Source organism: Notolepis coatsorum (genome assembly GCF_963971535.1).
Source record: "Notolepis coatsorum genome assembly, chromosome: 13".
Lineage (NCBI taxonomy): Eukaryota > Metazoa > Chordata > Actinopteri > Aulopiformes > Paralepididae > Notolepis > Notolepis coatsorum.
The window spans coordinates 6,552,675-6,574,026 of record NC_140177.1 but is presented as its reverse complement, the minus strand read 5'-3'; the positions used below and the strand labels follow the sequence as shown (position 1 = coordinate 6,574,026).

General features: G+C 49.2%; 1 protein-coding gene across 1 annotated transcript in view; it reads left to right on the top strand.

The window, feature by feature from the left end:
- The first annotated feature begins 309 nt into the window (after window positions 1-309).
- The window catches only part of calcr (calcitonin receptor), a 133,600-nt gene continuing 112,557 nt past the window's right edge, over window positions 310-21,352 (top strand). The window contains 1 exon segment of the mRNA XM_084327487.1: window positions 310-373. Within this exon segment, the coding sequence (XP_084183613.1) occupies window positions 329-373 (45 nt within the window). The 5' untranslated portion in view covers window positions 310-328.

The following is a 21,352-nucleotide window of genomic DNA, read 5'->3' as shown; positions in this document are numbered from 1 at the left end:
GCGTGGAGAAACACGTCTACCACATCCTATACCGGAAGCAATATAACCACTCCCTGTGATCTTGTGTTTCCGCAGGTCGGTCATGTGACTCCCTGTGATCTTGTGTTTCCGCAGGTCGGTCATGTGACTCCCTGTGATCTTGTGTTTCTGCAGGTCGGTCATGTGACTCCCTGTGATCTTGTGTTTCCGCAGGTCGGTCATGTGACTCCCTGTGATCTTGTGTTTCCGCAGGTCGGTCATGTGACTCCCTGTGATCTTGTGTTTCCGCAGGTCGGTCATGTGACTCCCTGTGATCTTGTGTTTTTCCGCAGGTCGGTTCTGAAGGACCATGGCGCTGCCCAGTGTCCTGCGGCTCCTGCTGTCCGTCACGGTGGTGAGTTGCACCGCTGATGTCACCCAGGCTGTTGTATGACATCACACTTCAACACCCTATGTCTTCACCCACATCCCCGTCAACACAGCGTTTAACCTTCAGTGATGTGCAACACTGTTTCAGTCATGGTGGCTCTCAACGCTAAGCAAGAAAGATACGCTACATTATTAGAGTTTATTGTATTTTCCATTGTATTTATCATGTATTTATTATGTTTGACATCGCTGTGAATGAGGGGCGTTCCCTTGATGCTTTTTCGAGTTGACATAAAGATTGAATGAATGAATGGATGTTTATAATTGGTTCAGCTTGTTAATTACAAACCAACAGGAGGGCATCTGCCATCCATGACTCTGTCTTGGTGTGTGTGTGTGTGCGCGCGCGCGCGTGTGTGTGTGTGTGTGTGTGTGTGTGTGTGTGTGTGCGTGTGTGCGTGTGTGCGTGTGTGCGTGTGTGTGTGTGTGTGTGTGTGTGTGTGTGTGTGTTGTGTGTGTGTGTGTGCGTGTGTGCGTGTGTGCGTGTGTGTGTGTGTGTGTGTGTGTGTGTGTGTGTGTGTGTGTGTGTGTGTGTGTGTGCGTGCGTGCACGTGCATGCGCGCACGCGCGCGCGCGTGTGTGTGTGTGTGTGTGTCAGTGCTTGTTTGATCATCTTGCCCTTTAGCACAAAGCACTTTTAGGGGAAAACCAATTACACGAGGAACCCTTCCACCTAGCTGGATTATACTGCCTGCATATAATCTTGAAAGCCATCAACCCGGCAATAAGCAGCCGCATTATGGATGCCTTATTGTGCTTCTAAACAAGTATCACAAGATATATCACATGATAGCTTTCCTTGAAGGTGCTGTAAGTGGTGTTTTCTTTGTGAAGATAAGTCGTCTACAGCAGGGGTTCCCAACCTTTTTTCCCCCAGGGACCCCCAAACATCTCTGATGAAATTCCTGGACCCCCCTCCTAATAAAATACCATAAAATACTTTATTTTTTGTCATTTTAATACTTTTTTTTTTCATTTTAATAACAAACTGCTTATACACAGGCATATGCATCATAATTAGACCCACTATGCTTCTTTGACTTGTGCCTTCAATCAACAAATCTCATCTTGCACCATATGTATTTCAAAATGTTGGCCAATATTCAAATCCTGTATTCATCCTCTCAAATCAGGCCCTAATGGTGAACGGTTTGCATTTATGTTGAATGAAGTAAGAATCCACTGCAGTAAAAATATCCTCACCTCGAGTGGTGGTAGTAAGGTTGACTGACATGAGAATGTCCTGCTTCAGATCCTCATTTTCGATATACTGCACATAAACGATGAGCACAGCCTCGTCTGCGACAGTTGTAGTTTCATCAAGTTGTATGGCAAATGGACCCTTTCTAAGCTTTTCTGACAGCTGCTGCTCGCAATCACTTGACATCTTATCAATTCGGTCTTTCACTACATTGTTCGAGAGTGGTACTGATTTTAGTTTATCCGCCACCTGTGGGCCGCACGGTTTCTAAACCATTTTGATGCAGGCTGGTTTGATGAGCTGCTCGCCAATATTGTGCGGTTTCTTTGCTTTTGCAATTAAAAGCGAACACTCAAAGGAGGCTTCGGTAGCCTTCTGTAAATCACTGCCACCCCTGCTCCACGCTACTCTAACATCAACAGGCTTGTTCGCCTTGAGAGACTGTTCTTTCCTCCGAAAAAAGTCTGGATCCTTCCCAACGGTTTCTGGGTGCTTAGACGCCTGATGTCTCTTCAGCTTGCTGGGCTTCAGGCTCGAGTTTGCCAACTTTTCTCCACAAATCACACACTCAGGTCGTTTGTCTGGTCCCTCAGTGAAGCCCATGGTGATGTAATTTTCGCGATTGCTGTAGGTCCTAACTTTTTTTGCAGATGAGCTGCCGTCATCTCCTTTTCGTTTGTCACACATTTTCGCCTCTGGCGGCTGACTGCAGACGAGCCGAGAAAGTTAACTAGCGTGCTAGGCTAGCTACGGAAAGTGATACAGTCAACTGATTCGCGTTTTAGCGGCTACCCGGTAGCCTACTGTTAACGTTCAAAAATCATGTCTAGATGTTTATTTATTTATCTTTATTTTTTATTGTAGTGGAGAGACTATTCATGCTTCTGATGATAAAAATATGCTAATTAACACTTTGATCGCCATGGGTTAAATTCATAATTTACCATCCCTCGCCAGCTCTATTTGTCTATGGAGAAGTTCCCCTTCTTTGCAGGGCTATAACCTTTTAAATTCTATTGCTACATTGCCATTATTATGGCCCATTCAATGTCCTATATGTATTGTTCAGGGTGTAGCAACGTTAAACTTTTTCATTCACATATTCATACTAAAATATGGTCTAAAGTATAAGTATGTTTTTATCGTTTTCTGCAGCTTTCTTCAGAACGTGATTTATAGCTCCAAATGCATTATATTGATGATGAAATACAGTTTGGTAGCGATCGGCGCGAGATGAAAAATTTCAACTGGACGTACTTCTAGAATGATCTACGTATGATCTGATGATGACCGGATGGGCGGGGGATCGTTTATAATTCCGTGGGCAGCGTTAGATGATTCATCCAGAGTGGGTCATATGTTCATCATAGCAGTTTATATGGAATAAGTTAGAAAATAACGCTGAATCTTACCGTATGTTCCTCGCGCCGTTGGACGATCAGCGTGGAGTAGACCGTTTTCGATTATGGGATGTTGATCCTGATGAACCATTTCCAGGTTGTATAATACTATATACGTCCAAATAACGTTGTTTATTGAGTTAGGGCGAGCGATTGATCATCCAGTGTGTTGAGATGGAGTCCGGCTACCGATCGCGAGTGCCCGGAGCACATATGGATGGGCACTTTCTGTTTGGCGCGCCCCTCCCTCTTGGCCGATCTGCCGGTCGGCCACCAGATGGCGCTCTCGAACCGTTAGACAGTTGAGTGGAGCTCACCAGTACATCTCAGGGCTCCGGAAAGGAAATATGATTTCGATGACAGATTTTTGAAATATTGACATCAAAGACGAGTTACGGCGTCTTCGGCAGAATGAGCATGGCTAGGAATGACGTGTAAACTCGTCCCCGGCGATCATAGTGTTAAATATTTCTCTGAAAAAAAAAGAAAAAAAAATCAAATCATCTGTGGTCTGGCGGACCCCCTGCGCCCCCTGGCGGACCCCCAGGGGGTCCGCGGACCCAAGGTTGGGAATCACTGGTCTACAGGTTACAATTATAACTCTACATTCTGACAGCCATCACTGATATAGAGTGTCTGGTCAGTAACATGGATCTCCCAGTCCCTCTGATCTGCAGTAAACAGCCATCACTGATATAGAGTGTCTGGTCAGTAACATGGGTCTCCCAGTCCCTCCGCTCTGCAGTAAACAGCCATCACTGATATAGAGTGTGTGGTCAGTAACATGGGTCTCCCAGTCCCTCCGCTCTGCAGTAAACAGTCGTCACTGATATAGAGTGTCTGGTCAGTAACATGGGTCTCCCGGTCCCTCCGCTCTGCAGTAAACAGCCATCACTGATATAGAGTGTCTGGTCAGTAACATGGGGTCTCCCAGTCCCTCCACTCTGCAGTAAACAGCCATCACTGATATAGAGTGTGTGGTCAGTAACATGGGTCTCCCAGTCCCTCCACTCTGCAGTAAACAGCCATCACTGATATAGAGTGTCTGGTCAGTAACATGGGTCTCCCAGTCCCTCCACTCTGCAGTAAACAGTCATCACTGATACAGAGTGTCTGGTCAGTAACATGGGTCTCCCGGTCCCTCCGCTCTGCAGTAAACACAAAATACATTTCCGTGTTTACTGCAGAGCGGAGGGACTGGGAGACCCATGTTACTGACCAGACACTCTATATCAGTGATGACTGTTTACTGCAGAGTGGAGGGACTGGGAGACCCATGTTACTGACCAAGCACTCAGTGATGTCTGTCGGAAAGCAGAGCTACTTAAAAAACTAGGGGGGGGGGGGGACAGAGCCTTCGCTGCTGAAAACACACATTTTCTCTCTGGCCTTCGATCATCAGAGTTAGCCTGCCACCTGTCAACTATGTATGCTGTTACTCTGGACGTTTTGTATCTATTTCATTACTTCTTGTCTCTTTTTATATTGCACCTTGCCCTTGTTTCTTAGTGTACTACTATACTTATTTTCTGTAATTTTAGTGTATTATTTGTTACTGTACTGTACATGTTTTTTTATTGTGTTCTACCTGTAAAGCACTTTGGGTGGCGGCTTGTAGACATTGTAAACGTGCTATATAAATAAAGATGACTTGACCTGACTTGACTTTTAACACGTTTTAAATACCACCTGTGGTGTTTACAGTATATGATCTGTCTTTGTTTAGACAGAAGTAAAGAGGGCTGTAACACTCTCCTTCAAGGAGCTGAATAATAATAACAGTATACGGGCCTCTCTGTGGAGCGCAGCCAGCCAGCCAGCATGCGTTCATAATAACATTGATTTATGCACTTTCCTCCATCCACTAATTCTGTCCTAATATAGCCAGATAATGTATCAGTCAACGGGGATCTAAACCTCCACCCAGAGCCATGAAAGATTAGCGCTGCATGTGATTACCAGTCGCACACAGCCTCTCTGCTCTCTCCCTCCCTCCCTCCCTCTCTCTCTCTCTCCCATCTCTCTCTCTCTCTCTCTCTCTCTCTCTCTCTCTCTCTCTGCTCCCTCCCTCCCTCCCTCTCTCTCTCTCCCATCTCTCTCTCTCTTTCTCTCTCTCTCTCTCCCTCCCTCTCTCTCTCTCTCTCCCATCTCTCTCTCCCTTTCTCTATCTCTTTCCCACAAGCCACAAGACTCCTGAACAGGAGATAGCCCTATTATTAAAAAACTCTTGAACACACACGCCTCTTAAAAAACTCTTGAACACACACGCCTCTTAAAAAACTCTTGAACACACACGCCTCTTAAAAAACTCTTGAACACACACGCCTCCTAAAAAACTCTTGAACACACACACAAACACACACACGCACCTTATTATATGCACATACACTTTTATGCAAGACACTTTCTGTAAATAATTTACTATTTTATTTGATCCTACCTCATTTTATATTTTATTTTATTTTATCTTTTTTAATCTTTTTTAGCTCCCTGCACTGCACCTTAACATGCACTATACACAAGACACTTTCTGTAAATAATTGAAATAATTACAGTAGCTCATTTTATGTTTTATTTGATCTTACTACTACTGCTTATCGTTACCCTTATTGTATTGGTTTCTTAATTGTGCACCGTTGAGTCTGAGCCCGAAACACAAACATTGTGTGTTATTTGTGTATTTGACAAATAAAGAACTTGAACTTGAAGAGGCACGGCCGATGGGGGGTAGGATATAGTGATGGATTATGATTATAAACAAGTTATAATATATAAACAAGAATGACTGTGACCAAGGTGGCGACTGGGTGGCATAGCGGAGATTGCGCTCGTCATCAATGCAAGAGGCTGCGGCCTCGACTCCCAGAGTCAGCGTTGCCTGCGGCTTGGGCCAGTCGTCATTCTATCTCAATTGGCAGAGATAGAGGGGTGGAAGTCGATGGGTGGGGATTGGACGTTGTGGACAGCGACTTCTACAGGTCGGTTGGGTTGACGCCTGTACAGCAGAGACAGGAAGTAGCGGGGGCAGCGTGAGCCTCCCACGCGTTACTCCTCGCCACTGAGAGTCCGCGCTGTCTGGTGAAAAGATGTGACAGGCTGCCTCCTCGTGTACCGGGGGACACACGTGATGCAAGGCTTCTATCCTCACTACAACCGACCAGTGGGAGGCATAGTCTAGCAACGTTCGAGACAGGGGAGGGGAGAATTGAAGGGGAAAAGAATTGGCGATACGAAATTGGGATGGGAGAAAAATAAGGAGGAAAAAGTGGATAAAAAATAATTACTGTGAACAAATCATCATACTCTGGACTGGTTAGAACTTGATTTTGGTCAAGAGTGACTGAACAAGCTGAACGGAAGGCAGTCTATGGAATGGGCGGCACGGTGGCACACAGTGGTTAGCACCGCTGCCTCACAGCAGGAAGGCCCTGGGTTCGAACCCCCAGCAGGGGGCCTTTCTGTGTGGAGTTTGCATGTTCTCCCCGTGTTCGCGTGGGTTTCCTCCAGGTACTCTGGTTTCCTCCCACACCATGAAGACATGCAGGCAGGGACTACAGATGGAAACTAGCTCATTATCTAATTCTGGCAGATTTAATGATGTGGAAACTGAAGATGATGATTAAGTTCAAGTGCAAGTTTCTTTAATAGTTGTCATAGTAAAATACAGAATACTTTTCCATGAAAGGCTTTTTTCTGCTTGATCTCCTGGGAGTGTGCTAGATAAAAATAGATAAAAAGTATAAAATAGAAAAAGTCAAAAGTACGTAAAATAAAGCGTTCAGTCAATATACATAATATACAATACAGAGTAAAAAAGGAGTAACAGTGAGGTACAATGCAGCAATGGGATGAGGTACAACTTAGGGTAAGGTGCAATGAGGTATGAATTGTAGTGCAAATGTCTTTGCTAATAAATATAAAGTGTGTTAAAGTGAGTAGAGCGGGTGTTACGGTGAGTGTGTGAGGTTTTGCCCGCTGCTCACTACCTTTTCTCTGTCTTCTTTAAGCCTACTGTTAGGAATTCCCTATTCTCTGTCTTCTTTAAGCCTACTGTTAGGAATTCCCTACTCACTCTCTCTAGCCCCCACCCTCTCGTTCCTTACCCTTAGTGGCCACACCTGTTTGATATTCTATTATCTCTCGCACCTGTGGTGGCAGGCTAATTAGTCCCCCTGTGGGCTTTAAATACCAGGGCGCTTCCCCTCGTTTTGGCGTGGGGTCGTGTTGTATACTTGCCGAGTCATATTCTCTAAACATCTAGACTCTTTCGGGAGATCCTCTGTCTGCCTATGCTGTTCCATTCTCCGGCGTCGAGATGTTTGCTCCAGCCTTCGCCTGCTGTCGCCGTTGCCTGAGAGTGGGACTGGTCTGCGCTCCCTAGACTTCCACGGGAGGCATCCCAGTCATCCACTTCAGACCCCCCGCGCAGCTGTCGTCCTGACGCACATCCAGACCAGCGCAGACGCTCTCCAGTCCACAGCGCGCAACGCGCATCTTCCAAGGACGCTCGAGCTTGGCACGCTCTCCAGACCAGCGCGCAACGCGCATCTTCCAGACCTTCGAGCTTGGCACGCTCCTCCGTACCAGCGCACTGACGCGCATCTTCCAGACCTTCGAGCTTGGCACGCTCCTCCGTACCGGCGCACAGACGCGCATCTTCCAGACCTTCGAGCTTGGCACGCTCCTCCGTACCAGCGCTCTGACGCGCATCTTCCAGACCTTCGAGCTTGGCACGCTCTCCAGACCTCAGCGCGCCGACGCGCATCTTCCAGACCTTCGTGCTTGGCACACTCCTCCTGGCAGACGCACCCCGATGCGTCCCTCTGTTCCGACGCGCACACCAAGGTGTGGCGCGCCACTCTGTTCCTCGGCTCCGACAGTGGCTACCCGGTGGACGACATCCTCGCCACCGCCACTGTTCCAGCTCCCTGTTCCGACGCGCACACCAAGGTGTGGCGCGCACTCTGTTCCTCGGCCCCGACAGTGGCTACCCGGTGGACGACATCCTCGCCACCGCCACTGTTCCAGCTCCCTGTTCCGACGCGCACACCAAGGTGTGGCGCGCACTCTGTTCCTCGGCTCCGACAGCGGCTACCCGGTGGACGATGCCCTCGTCACCGCCACTGTTCCAGCACTCTGTTCCTCGGCTCCGACAGCGGCTACCCGGTGGACGATGCCCTCGTCACCGCCACTGTTCCAGCACTCTCTCCCTCGGCTCGGACAGCCAGCCGCCCCGGTGGCGATGCCTTCGTTCCCGTTGCTGTCCCTGTACCATTACGCTTGCGCCTGGGTGAGTTTTGATTGTGATGTCACTCACCCAGCGTAGTGCCCTTGCCCCCGTTCCCGCTGCTGTCCCCGTACCTTTACGCATACGCCTGGGTGAGTTTTGATTGTGATGTCACTCACTCAGCGTAGTGCCCTTGCCCCCGTTCCCGCTGCTGTCCCCGTACCTTTACGCATACGCCTGGGTGAGTTTTGATTGTGATGTCACTCACTCAGCGTAGTGCCCTTGCCCCCGTTCCCGCTGCTGTCCCCGTACCTTTACGCATACGCCTGGGTGAGTTTTGATTGTGATGTCACTCACTCAGCGTAGTGCCCTTGCCCCCGTTCCCGCTGCTGTCCCCGTACCTTTACGCATACGCCTGGGTGAGTTTTGATTGTGATGTCACTCACTCAGCGTAGTGCCCTTGCCCCCGTTCCCGCTGCTGCCCCTTTACCTTTACGCATACGCCTGGGTGAGTTTTGATTGTGATGTCACTCACTCAGCGTAATGCCTCTTGCCCCCGTTCCCGCTGCTGTTCCTGTACCTTTACGCATACGCCTGGGTGAGTTTTGATTGTGATGTCACTCTCCCAGCGTATTGCCTCTGTAAGTTAGTTTGGACATTTCATCTCTCAGCGTAATGCCCCTTGCCCTCGTCCCGCTGCTGTTCCCCAGCGTATTGCCTCTGTTTTTGGTTCTCACTTAGAATAGTATTTTTGGACTTTACATCTCCCCCTGTGTGTTTGTCACACGAAGATATTATTACTTTGTTCACTTTGTTATTTGGACTGTTCTGCACCTGCTCTGCTTTTTCCCTTTTGTGCATTAACTATCTCCTCTGTCCTGCAGAGCGGCCCAGATGATTTCCACCAGTCCTCCCAGTTCCTCCCTGTTTCCCAGCCCGCCTCCGTGGGCCTCAGTCCCCTCTGTTTCCTAGTTCCTGTTCCCTAGTTCTCCCCTTCTAGTCCCACCTAGTTCCTGGTCCCAAGTTCTCCCCTTCTAGTTCCACCTAGTTCCTGTTCCCTAGTTCTCCCCTTTCTAGTTCCACCTAGTTCCTGGTCCCAAGTTCTCCCCTACTAGTTCCACCTAGTTCCTTGTCCCTAGTTCCCCTAGTCCCCGTTTTCTCCTGTTCCCTAGCTCTCCTAGTCCCTAGTCCTCTCTCCCTAGTTCTCCTTGTCCCTGGTTTACCTAGTCTCTAGTTCCTCTGTCCCAAGGCGTTCCCTTAACCTTCCCTTAGGCGTTCCCTTACTTTCCCATAGTGTTCCCTTTTCCTGCCCGCCTCTTAAAGGCACTTTACCTTCCCCTCTTGTGTTTCCAGTGCTTTGTGTTTTCTCCCTTAAAGGGACAGTGCCCTTTTTCCCTGTTCACAATAAATATCTGTTTCTTGGCAAACCACCATACCTGTCTTGTGTTGTGCGATTGGGGTCGGTTACAAACCATAACAGTACGACCCCACCAAATCGACGACCCCAGCCAGCACAGACGGTGTATGTTGAGTTTGCCTTTTTTTTTCTTGTTCCCTCTAGCTCCCCTGTTAGCCCTGTTAGCTCCCCTGTTAGCTTGTTAGTCTCCCCTCTAGCTCCCCTGTTAGCCCCGTTTAGCTTCTCTGTTAGTCCTGTTTAGCTCCCTTGTTGGCCTGTTACTCCCCTGTTTAGCTTGTTAGTCTCCCCGGTTAGCTCCCCTGGTTGCTTCCCGTTTTGCCCTGTTTGATCCCCCTGTAGCTAGCCATGCCCTGGCGGCTAACCCAGTCCCTCAGCAGAGCCCCGGTCTGCTAGCTTGGCCCCGGCTGTTAGCACAGCCTCTATGTTAATGCAGCCTTGCAGCTGGCATAGGCCCTGTAGCTAGCCAGGCCCAAGCAGCTAACCCGGTCCCTCTGCATGGCCTCCACCTTTTTGTGTAGTTTATCCCACTGCTAGGACTGCCCTTTCAGCTAGCAAGGTCAGTTTTTCTCACACAGCTAGGACTGTCCTTCCAGCTAGCTTGTGCTCTCATGCTGGTCCAGCCCTGTCTGCCAGCCTAGCTCCGGCAGCTAGCGCAGCCTCTATGTTGATGTAGCAGTACAGCTAGCATAGGCCCTGTAGCTATCAGTGCCCTGGCAGCTACCCTTTCCCTCTGCTAGCCTGGCTCCGGCAGCTTGCGCAGCCTCTATGTTGATGTAGCAGTACAGCTAGCATAGGCCCTGTAGCTATCAGTGCCCTGGCAGCTAACCTTCCCTCTGCTAGCCCTTTCCCGGTGCTTCCATGGTTAACCCTTTGCTACCCTGCTTGCCCCTCAGTTCTCTAGACCCAGTTCCTCTAGACCAGTTCTCTAGCCCGGTTCTCTAGCCCAGTTCTCTAGGCCAGTTCTCTAGACCAGTTCTCTAGACCCAGTTCCTCTAGACCAGTTCCCCCAGTTGCCCCTCTGCTACCCTAGTTACCCCTCGGCGACCCTGTTTCTTTTGCTAGCCCCACTCTTGTGGTGGCTTCCCCTGCTGGCTTGGCCAGTACCTCTTGTTTTGCCCCCTGCCACTCTGTCTGTATTTGTTTTGGGTCGCCGGGTGGCTCCCGTTGGAGGGGGGGATACTGTGAGGTTTTGCCCGCTGCTCACTACCTTTTCTCTGTCTTCTTTAAGCCTACTGTTAGGAATTCCCTATTCTCTGTCTTCTTTAAGCCTACTGTTAGGAATTCCCTACTCACTCTCTCTAGCCCCCACCCTCTCGTTCCTTACCCTTAGTGGCCACACCTGTTTGATATTCTATTATCTCTCGCACCTGTGGTGGCAGGCTAATTAGTCCCCCTGTGGGCTTTAAATACCAGGGCGCTTCCCCTCGTTTTGGCGTGGGGTCGTGTTGTATACTTGCAGAGTCATATTCTCTAAACATCTAGACTCTTTCGGGAGATCCTCTGTCTGCCTATGCTGTTCCATTCTCCGGCGTCGAGATGTTTGCTCCAGCCTTCGCCTGCTGTCGCCGTTGCCTGAGAGTGGGACTGGTCTGCGCTCCCTAGACTTCCACGGGAGGCATCCCAGTCATCCACTTCAGACCCCCCGCGCAGCTGTCGTCCTGACGCACATCCAGACCAGCGCAGACGCTCTCCAGTCCACAGCGCGCAACGCGCATCTTCCAAGGACGCTCGAGCTTGGCACGCTCTCCAGACCAGCGCGCAACGCGCATCTTCCAGACCTTCGAGCTTGGCACGCTCCTCCGTACCAGCGCACTGACGCGCATCTTCCAGACCTTCGAGCTTGGCACGCTCCTCCGTACCGGCGCACAGACGCGCATCTTCCAGACCTTCGAGCTTGGCACGCTCCTCCGTACCAGCGCTCTGACGCGCATCTTCCAGACCTTCGAGCTTGGCACGCTCTCCAGACCTCAGCGCGCCGACGCGCATCTTCCAGACCTTCGTGCTTGGCACACTCCTCCTGGCAGACGCACCCCGATGCGTCCCTCTGTTCCGACGCGCACACCAAGGTGTGGCGCGCCACTCTGTTCCTCGGCTCCGACAGTGGCTACCCGGTGGACGACATCCTCGCCACCGCCACTGTTCCAGCTCCCTGTTCCGACGCGCACACCAAGGTGTGGCGCGCACTCTGTTCCTCGGCCCCGACAGTGGCTACCCGGTGGACGACATCCTCGCCACCGCCACTGTTCCAGCTCCCTGTTCCGACGCGCACACCAAGGTGTGGCGCGCACTCTGTTCCTCGGCTCCGACAGCGGCTACCCGGTGGACGATGCCCTCGTCACCGCCACTGTTCCAGCACTCTGTTCCTCGGCTCCGACAGCGGCTACCCGGTGGACGATGCCCTCGTCACCGCCACTGTTCCAGCACTCTCTCCCTCGGCTCGGACAGCCAGCCGCCCCGGTGGCGATGCCTTCGTTCCCGTTGCTGTCCCTGTACCATTACGCTTGCGCCTGGGTGAGTTTTGATTGTGATGTCACTCACCCAGCGTAGTGCCCTTGCCCCCGTTCCCGCTGCTGTCCCCGTACCTTTACGCATACGCCTGGGTGAGTTTTGATTGTGATGTCACTCACTCAGCGTAGTGCCCTTGCCCCCGTTCCCGCTGCTGTCCCCGTACCTTTACGCATACGCCTGGGTGAGTTTTGATTGTGATGTCACTCACTCAGCGTAGTGCCCTTGCCCCCGTTCCCGCTGCTGTCCCCGTACCTTTACGCATACGCCTGGGTGAGTTTTGATTGTGATGTCACTCACTCAGCGTAGTGCCCTTGCCCCCGTTCCCGCTGCTGTCCCCGTACCTTTACGCATACGCCTGGGTGAGTTTTGATTGTGATGTCACTCACTCAGCGTAGTGCCCTTGCCCCCGTTCCCGCTGCTGCCCCTTTACCTTTACGCATACGCCTGGGTGAGTTTTGATTGTGATGTCACTCACTCAGCGTAATGCCTCTTGCCCCCGTTCCCGCTGCTGTTCCTGTACCTTTACGCATACGCCTGGGTGAGTTTTGATTGTGATGTCACTCTCCCAGCGTATTGCCTCTGTAAGTTAGTTTGGACATTTCATCTCTCAGCGTAATGCCCCTTGCCCTCGTCCCGCTGCTGTTCCCCAGCGTATTGCCTCTGTTTTTGGTTCTCACTTAGAATAGTATTTTTGGACTTTACATCTCCCCCTGTGTGTTTGTCACACGAAGATATTATTACTTTGTTCACTTTGTTATTTGGACTGTTCTGCACCTGCTCTGCTTTTTCCCTTTTGTGCATTAACTATCTCCTCTGTCCTGCAGAGCGGCCCAGATGATTTCCACCAGTCCTCCCAGTTCCTCCCTGTTTCCCAGCCCGCCTCCGTGGGCCTCAGTCCCCTCTGTTTCCTAGTTCCTGTTCCCTAGTTCTCCCCTTCTAGTCCCACCTAGTTCCTGGTCCCAAGTTCTCCCCTTCTAGTTCCACCTAGTTCCTGTTCCCTAGTTCTCCCCTTTCTAGTTCCACCTAGTTCCTGGTCCCAAGTTCTCCCCTACTAGTTCCACCTAGTTCCTTGTCCCTAGTTCCCCTAGTCCCCGTTTTCTCCTGTTCCCTAGCTCTCCTAGTCCCTAGTCCTCTCTCCCTAGTTCTCCTTGTCCCTGGTTTACCTAGTCTCTAGTTCCTCTGTCCCAAGGCGTTCCCTTAACCTTCCCTTAGGCGTTCCCTTACTTTCCCATAGTGTTCCCTTTTCCTGCCCGCCTCTTAAAGGCACTTTACCTTCCCCTCTTGTGTTTCCAGTGCTTTGTGTTTTCTCCCTTAAAGGGACAGTGCCCTTTTTCCCTGTTCACAATAAATATCTGTTTCTTGGCAAACCACCATACCTGTCTTGTGTTGTGCGATTGGGGTCGGTTACAAACCATAACAGAGTGTTTATTTAAAGTGAATGTGTGCGTGTGGATGTGTGTGCTGTGAGTGTAGATGATTAATGTGCACTGTCCAAATAAATAAATAAATACATAACTTAAACTTAAACTAGTCCACATGTGTGTGTATGCACGCGTGTGTGTGTGTGTGCGTGCATGTGTGTGTGGGCCCTATATTTGGTTTTCCTGGAGACAATCTTTGGTGGCGATGATTGATGATTGATGATTGTAATTTAAAATGTAGTCGCACACAGACATTGCTTTGGGTCTATGGGTCACTGAAGCACAAGAAATATGATGTTGTGCATTATGTTATTATGCATTGTTCATTATGACATTAAGCATTATGTTATTATGCATTGTTCATTATGACATTACGCATTATGTTGTTATGCATTGTTCATTATGACATTAAGCATTATGTTATTATGCATTATGACATTACGCATTATGTTATTATGCATTGTTCATTATGACATTACACATTATGTTATTATGCATTGTTCATTATGACACTACGCATTATGTTATTATGCATTGTTCATTATGACATTAAGCATTATGTTATTATGCATTGTTCATTATGACACTACGCATTATGTTATTATGCATTGTTCATTATGACATTAAGCATTATGTTATTATGCATTATGACATTACGCATTATGTTGTTATGCATTGTTCATTATGACATTACACATTATGTTATTATGCATTATGACATTACGCATTATGTTATTATGCATTGTTCATTATGACATTACGCATTATGTTATTATGCATTGTTCATTATGACATTAATCATTATGTTATTATGCATTGTTCATTATGACATTACGCATTATGTTATTATGCATTGTTCATTATGACATTAATCATTATGTTATTATTATGCATTGCGGATTGTGACATTACGCTAGGGCTGTCCCCGACTAAGGATTTGGATGGTCGACTATGATTGGTCAAAATTTGCCGTTAGTCGACTATTGGTCAAAAAAAAAACAAAAAAAATAAGTATAATATTTTTAGCTGCACCTGTTTATCTATACAGTACAGCAGCTTCTCAGCGCTGTGCCGCTTGGACCAAAACTGCCACAACTAGATCACAAGTAGAAAATAAGACAAGATACGTGAGCTTTCTGGGGAACTAACTCCCAAACATTCTTTAGACATGACAACATGACTAATCCACCAGCCTGCTAAAACAAACAGCTATAAATGTGTATTTGATTAACAAACTGTAAACATGCTAATTAAGTTTACTGCGGAAAGTCCCATAGCCTACCTAGTCAAATGAAGTCTTGTACTGTGGTGATGTCATTTATAAGCCTGCTGCTGCGGCCTCAACCCTTACATCCCTGGACTTGGAGGTTGGTTGGTTGGTCCTCGCTGATGGAGAAATACATAATATGACATAACAAATAACATAACTGATACAGACCCTTTGTTTACATTGTTTACTTCTGTCATATTTTTATATTCAGATTACATTTTATTATCTATATTTATGTATTTCTACTATTGCCCTGCCCATACCTGCCCATACCTGCCCATGCGGCACGGCGGTGTAGTGGTTAACACCGTCGCCTCACAGCTAGAAGGTCGTGGGTTCGATTCCCGCTTGGGGACCAGGTTTCCGCGATGCCAGGTACCCAGGTGGGGTATCTCCCGGGCCTTTCTGTGTGGAGTTTGCATGTTCTCCCCCTCTGTGCTCGCAAGGGCCCCTTGCACAACAACAGATCGCTAACGCTGTGGCGTCCCTGACGAAGACGGACAGGAGCACTTGGATTGGTCCCCGGGGCGCGGTCCCACGCCGATGAGTAGATAATATACATTAAGCATGTTGTGATGAGTAACAGTTAGATAATATGCATTAAGAGTGTTGTGTCTGGTGTCCGGAGGAGAAGAGCGCCTCCTAGAGGCTGCATGGCTTTACAAGCCTGACTACAGGTGCAGTGGTTCTTAAAGGGGAATGCCACCCAAACCTCAGCGATCTCCACTCTCTCTGGAAACCCCCACATCTTGCACATTTTGGGGGAAAAAGGCTGTTTTTTTGGGTGGTCCCACCGGTTAAAGTGGTAGAGTATGTTCAGCTGTGTGTGTGTATTAACTTCAGTGGTTAGGTGTGGGAGTTATGGCCTTCTGTTATTATAGTATCTGTTATTACATTGCTACCATCTGGTCCACATGGATGCATGTCCTGGCCTGAGTAGTGTGTGTGGGGGGATGGGGGGATGGGGGGGGGGGGGGGGGCTGGCGCGGGAACCTGCCAAACGCAGTTCTGGATCTTATGGTTTATGAGCCGCTCTCGCTTTTAGCAAAGAGGAAAGAAAATCCTCACAAATGCAGCCGGGTTCCAGCAGCTTCGCCGCCTGCAACAAACTAAATACACAGCTTTCCTTTTTTTTTGCCGCTCTCTGGCGCGAGCCAGGATAGTTTATGTTCCCTGGTAGTTATGGCAACAGGCCACGCTGTGAACTGAAGTGATAGGGAAATTAACTCAGTGTGATGTGTTTCCTTATTCTATTGCGTTTCATAACTCACTCGTTCACTAATCACCACATTATTATGCAAAGGATGACTTCAGCGTTCCGGAATGACCACGACACTAATCGATAACGTCATGTTTATTGTTAGTGATCCCGTTGAAACTAGGAAGACATTAATAGCCCGATACGGCTCTATAAACAATGTCGGAGCAACTTTGGTTTAACCACTTAACGTCTCGCGCACAGGCCGTCACGCGTCGCAACACATTTTACAGCCGTGTGTCGGCGTCACGCCGTGTTATTGTCACTCAACCAACACATCTTTTGAAAGCTAAGATGGCCGCCGTTTGATTGGCACACTGCTTGACCCATTACATGCTTCCAATCTCGGGTTATAAGACCAAACAGCCAATGAGCGTCAGTTTAGAAAAAGTGATCACCTCCGGTTTCGCCTCTCAATGAGCGCATAAATCACCACTGACGCTGAACAGTTTTGTGTAGCCAATGAAATTATTTTTTTTTATCCACTTTTTCTCCTCCTGTTTTTCTGTGTTTTTCTCCCATCCCAATTTGAGTCGTTATGCCAATTCCCCCCTCCCCTTCCTGGTCATTGCTCGCATGTGTCCCCCACTGGTCGGTCTAGGGAGCCCTGAAGTCTATCACATGCTTCCTCCGAGACATAGGAGACAGCCAGCAGCCTCCTTTCACCTGCCAGCGAGGACTCTCATTGGTGAAGTGTAACGTGTGGGAGGTCACACTACCCTCACCATCGCCCTCCCTCGCTGTGCAGGCACCCTGACCGACCCGTAGGAGCCGCTGTTTACAACGACCAGAATACCACCCACCGGCTTCCCTCCCGCTGACTCTGCCAATCGAGCCAGTATGACGGCCGGCCCAAGCCGGAAGCAACGCTGACGGCCGGATTCGATACCAGTGTCTCTCGCGTTGGTGACGAGTGCTTAGTCCGCTGCGCTACCCAGCCGCACCTGTAGCCAAGGACATTCTGAAAAGAATGACATCTTACTTAAGTTGGTTTTCTGAGACCGAGCTAATAAACTATAGGAGTAGATAGACCTGCAGGCCCCTGTAACTCTAACTCTGTATGACAATAGCACTACAATTGGTTCCAGAATAGTGTCCAATTTACCTTCAGTATGCAATCGGCAGGCGTTTTATGCAGAATTCGCAGGACTGTTAAGAGGTTATAAAGACTGACGTGATATAAACCTTCATTTGACCTCTGTTTTGGCCGCGGTTCAGACGCGGTTAACCCTTTCACTGCCACACGACAGAAGGTTAGCCCTTTACTATCACACAACCGACGGCGATGCTCCATCATTAGCATCATTATGCGGAGCTAATGATGCTAATGATGGAGCATCGCCGTCGGTTGTGTGATAGTAAAGGGCTAACCTTCTGTATTGTCACAGTGAAAGGGTTAACCGGCTGTCGTGTGGCAGTGAAAGGGTTAATTGACGTTGAAACTGCACTGAGCCATCAGGTCTCGAGACTTGAGGAACTGAGTAGTTCAGAATCAGATTCAGATTCAGATTCCTGTTATTGTCACATTATTCGGTACCTTTTACAGCAAAAAAGAGTGAAATTCGCTTTGTTGTGGTTCCTCGACCATGGCAGCATCCGATATAATATAAAATAAAATAAAATAGCATGGCATAAAATAAAATAGGATAAAATAACAGCAAGATGACTACAGATGCACTCCAGATTCAGTTCCCTTCTACTGCTCCTGTAGCACCCCTCTTTCGGGGGTGATTGAGCTGACCCCCAAGAGAACAAAGGGAGGGTACTTGACTCAAGTGCTCTCCCAGAGAGGGGGTCGGGGGCTACACTGCCCTCGGACCCCCAAGATCATTTTTAATAAGTGGGTTCGGGGCAGTCTGACTTGGGGTACTGCCCATATATATTAGTGTTGCAATGCATGATAATTAAACAGTGAAAAAAGCGAAGGAATCGGATGGAGCTGGGGCGTTTGGGACGAATAAAAATGTAAGATGAAAATCTCCCCAGCCTGTGGGAGGCAGAGTGTCCGCCCTGAGTTCGGGAGGCTGGGAGTTCAAGCCCCGGCCGAGTCATACCAAAGACTATTTAAAAATGGTACCCATAGCCTCCCTGCTCGACACTCAGCATCAAGGGTTGGTTTGGGGGGAAGTCCTTGCGACATACTAGCGTCATGTCCAAGGGGTGTACTTGTACATCAAGCTGCCTCACGCTACGGAAACAGGAGATAGGCTCCTGCCCCATGTGCCGTTACGGCTCGAGAACCATTGGTTCTCAAAGGCAACTTCTATGGGAGCCAGTGGAGGTGTGAAATCTGGCCCGGTCCAGAACAATAGGAGTCACAAAATCAGTTTGGAGTGGGAGTGGTGGAGGAGTGGTGGAGGAGTGGTGGAGGAGTGGTGGAGGAGTGGTGGAGGAGTGGTAGAGGCGCAGTCGAGGTTTGATTTTTCAGTGCTGGATCTGTATATACAAGTGTGACAACGTATGCAGTGTGCAGATGGACAGGATGCACAGTATGCAGATATAGTTCCAGACTTGAGTGACTGAGTTCCTCCAGGAGTTCCTATACTAATCATTATTCCTGCTCCCCCAAAAGTAAAGTGTCACCGACTTCTTCTTCGTGTGTCTGCTGGACGCAGGTGTGGTCCCGGTGAGGACGGGTGTGTGTTCCTCGAGGCACCGTCTCCGATGACAAACACCTGGTCCTCTGTTTCATCTATTGTGAAAGAGCTCTCTCTAATGTGGCGCGCGGCGTGTTGATGTCACGTAACGTCAAGAGCCGTCGGCAAGTTCCCCCGCCAAGATGTTTTACGCCTCACTGTATGTATCCGCACTACCGTCTCTCTCTCTCTCTCTCTCTCTCTCTCTCTCTCTCTCTCTCTCTCTCTCTCTCTCTCTCTCTCTCTCTCTCTCTCTCTCTCTCTCTCTCTCTTCTTTTTCTTTTTTTACTTCAAAGCTTGCCAAACAATCTCGTGAACTAGATTCACACGAGGAGAAAGGGATTTCGACGGATGAGAGAAGAGGTCTTGAAGGGTCGTCGCAGAGAAGATATTTATTCCCCCCCCCCCCCCTTTCCCCCCCCCCCCCCCCCCCCCCCCCCCACCCCCCTCCGCCTGTTTCTACTGGTGGTGGCCTGGTGGTCGTATGTATGACGTCATTTACTTAAATGGTTGGAGTGACATCATATGTACGGCTGCTAAACTGCTACATGGGACATCAGCATTCCAACGAAAGGTCACGATGAAAAAACCGTGCAGCGTTTTCCTTGGGTAATTTCCGTCTTCATCGTGGCATCGATCGATCGATCGGCTGGGTGAGAATGAAGATCTATCGGCCTCTCCACGAGAACAAGGACCAGATGAAAAGATGAAGGTGGTGGCAGAGAGAGAGAGAGAGAGAGAGAGAGAGAGAGAGAGAGAGAGAGAGAGAGAGAGAGAGAGAGAGAGAAGGCAGGGAGGGAGGGGAGAACGGACGGAGGAGGTCTTTCATCCATCGGTTTTGGCGGGAGGCTTACGGACGATCTCTTCCCGGCAAATGTTAAAGCTGCTATGGAAATGATTTAGAGAGACTGGCTGAAGCGAGTCGGGCAGAACGAGGCCCCTCCGGTTTGCCTCTTCTTCTCTCTCTCCGCCAAAACATTTAGCCAGATGAGTCGCGGCGGAAGATACACAGTCGAAACACAGTCGGCTTTCCCTCGCGGCGGGGGGGGGAGGCGTTATCGAGATCGGCAATTTCACGGCGAGATTTCATCTTTTCTTTTGAGAGCTTCCTTTGAAAGCCAGACGATGTTCCGCAGATAATATTATGTGAAGAAAATCCCTCCTTTGAGGTCTGCCATGCATTTTTAAAAGTGGGTGAATGTGGCTTATTGTCGCTATCAGCCGAGCAACAGGCGAGTCTATCCTCCTACGAACCAACGGGGGAGTCCTGTCCTCCTACGAGCCAACGGGGGAGTCTGTCCTCCTACGAGCCAACGGGGGAGTCTATCCTCCTACGAGCCAACGGGGGAGTCTATCCTCCTACGAGCAACGGGGGAGTCTATCCTCCTACGAGCAACGGGGGGGTCTGTCCTCCTACGAGCAACGGGGGAGTCTATCCTCCTACGAGCCAACGGGGGAGTCTATCCTCCTACGAGCAACGGGGGAGTCTATCCTCCTACGAGCAACGGGGGGGTCTGTCCTCCTACGAGCAACGGGGGGGTCTGTCCTCCTACGAGCAACGGGGGGGTCTGTCCTCCTACGAGCAACGGGGGGGTCTGTCCTCCTACGAGCCAACGGGGGAGTCTATCCTCCTACGAGCAACGGGGGGGTCTGTCCTCCTACGAGCCAACGGGGGAGTCTATCCTCCTACGAGCCAACGGGGAGTCTATCCTCCTACGAGCAACGGGGGGGTCTGTCCTCCTACGAGCCAACGGGGGAGTCTATCCTCCTACGAGCCAACGGGGGGGTCTATCCTCCTACGAGCAACGGGGGGGTCTGTCCTCCTCCGAGGCACTAGACCAGGGAGATGGATTGCTGAGGTGGAGTGTGACGCCTACCGTCAGCTCCCAGTGTTTACCACACATCTAAATTACCCAAGCCGTACTAGTTACTCAAGCTTAGTTACCCAAACTGTAATAGTTACCCAAGCTATACTAGTTACTCAAACCACACTAGTTACTCAAGCTATACTAGTTACCCAAACCACACTAGTTACTCAAGCTATACTAGTTACCCAAACCACACTAGTTACTCAAGCTATACTAGTTACCCAAGCACACTAGTTACTCAAGCTATACTAGTTACCCAAGCCACACTAGTTACTCAAGCTATACTAGTTACCCAAACCACACTAGTTACTCAAGCTATACTAGTTACCGAAGCCACACTAGTTACTCAAGCTATACTAGTTACCCAAGCCACACTAGTTACTCAAGCTATACTAGTTACCCAAGCCACACTAGTTACCCAAGCCACACTAGTTACCCCAAGCTATACTAGTTACTCAAACCACACTAGTTACTCAAGCTATACTAGTTACCCAAGCCACACTAGTTACTCAAGCTATACTAGTTACCCAAGCCACACTAGTTACCCAAACCACACTAGTTACTCAAGCTATACTAGTTACTCAAACCACACTAGTTACTCAAGCTATACTAGTTACTCAAACCACACTAGTTACTCAAGCTTAGTTACCCAAACCACACTAGTTACTCAAGCTATACTAGTTAATCTGTATATATATATTTTAAGGGTAAATTGTATTAAGAAAGAAAGGAACAAAG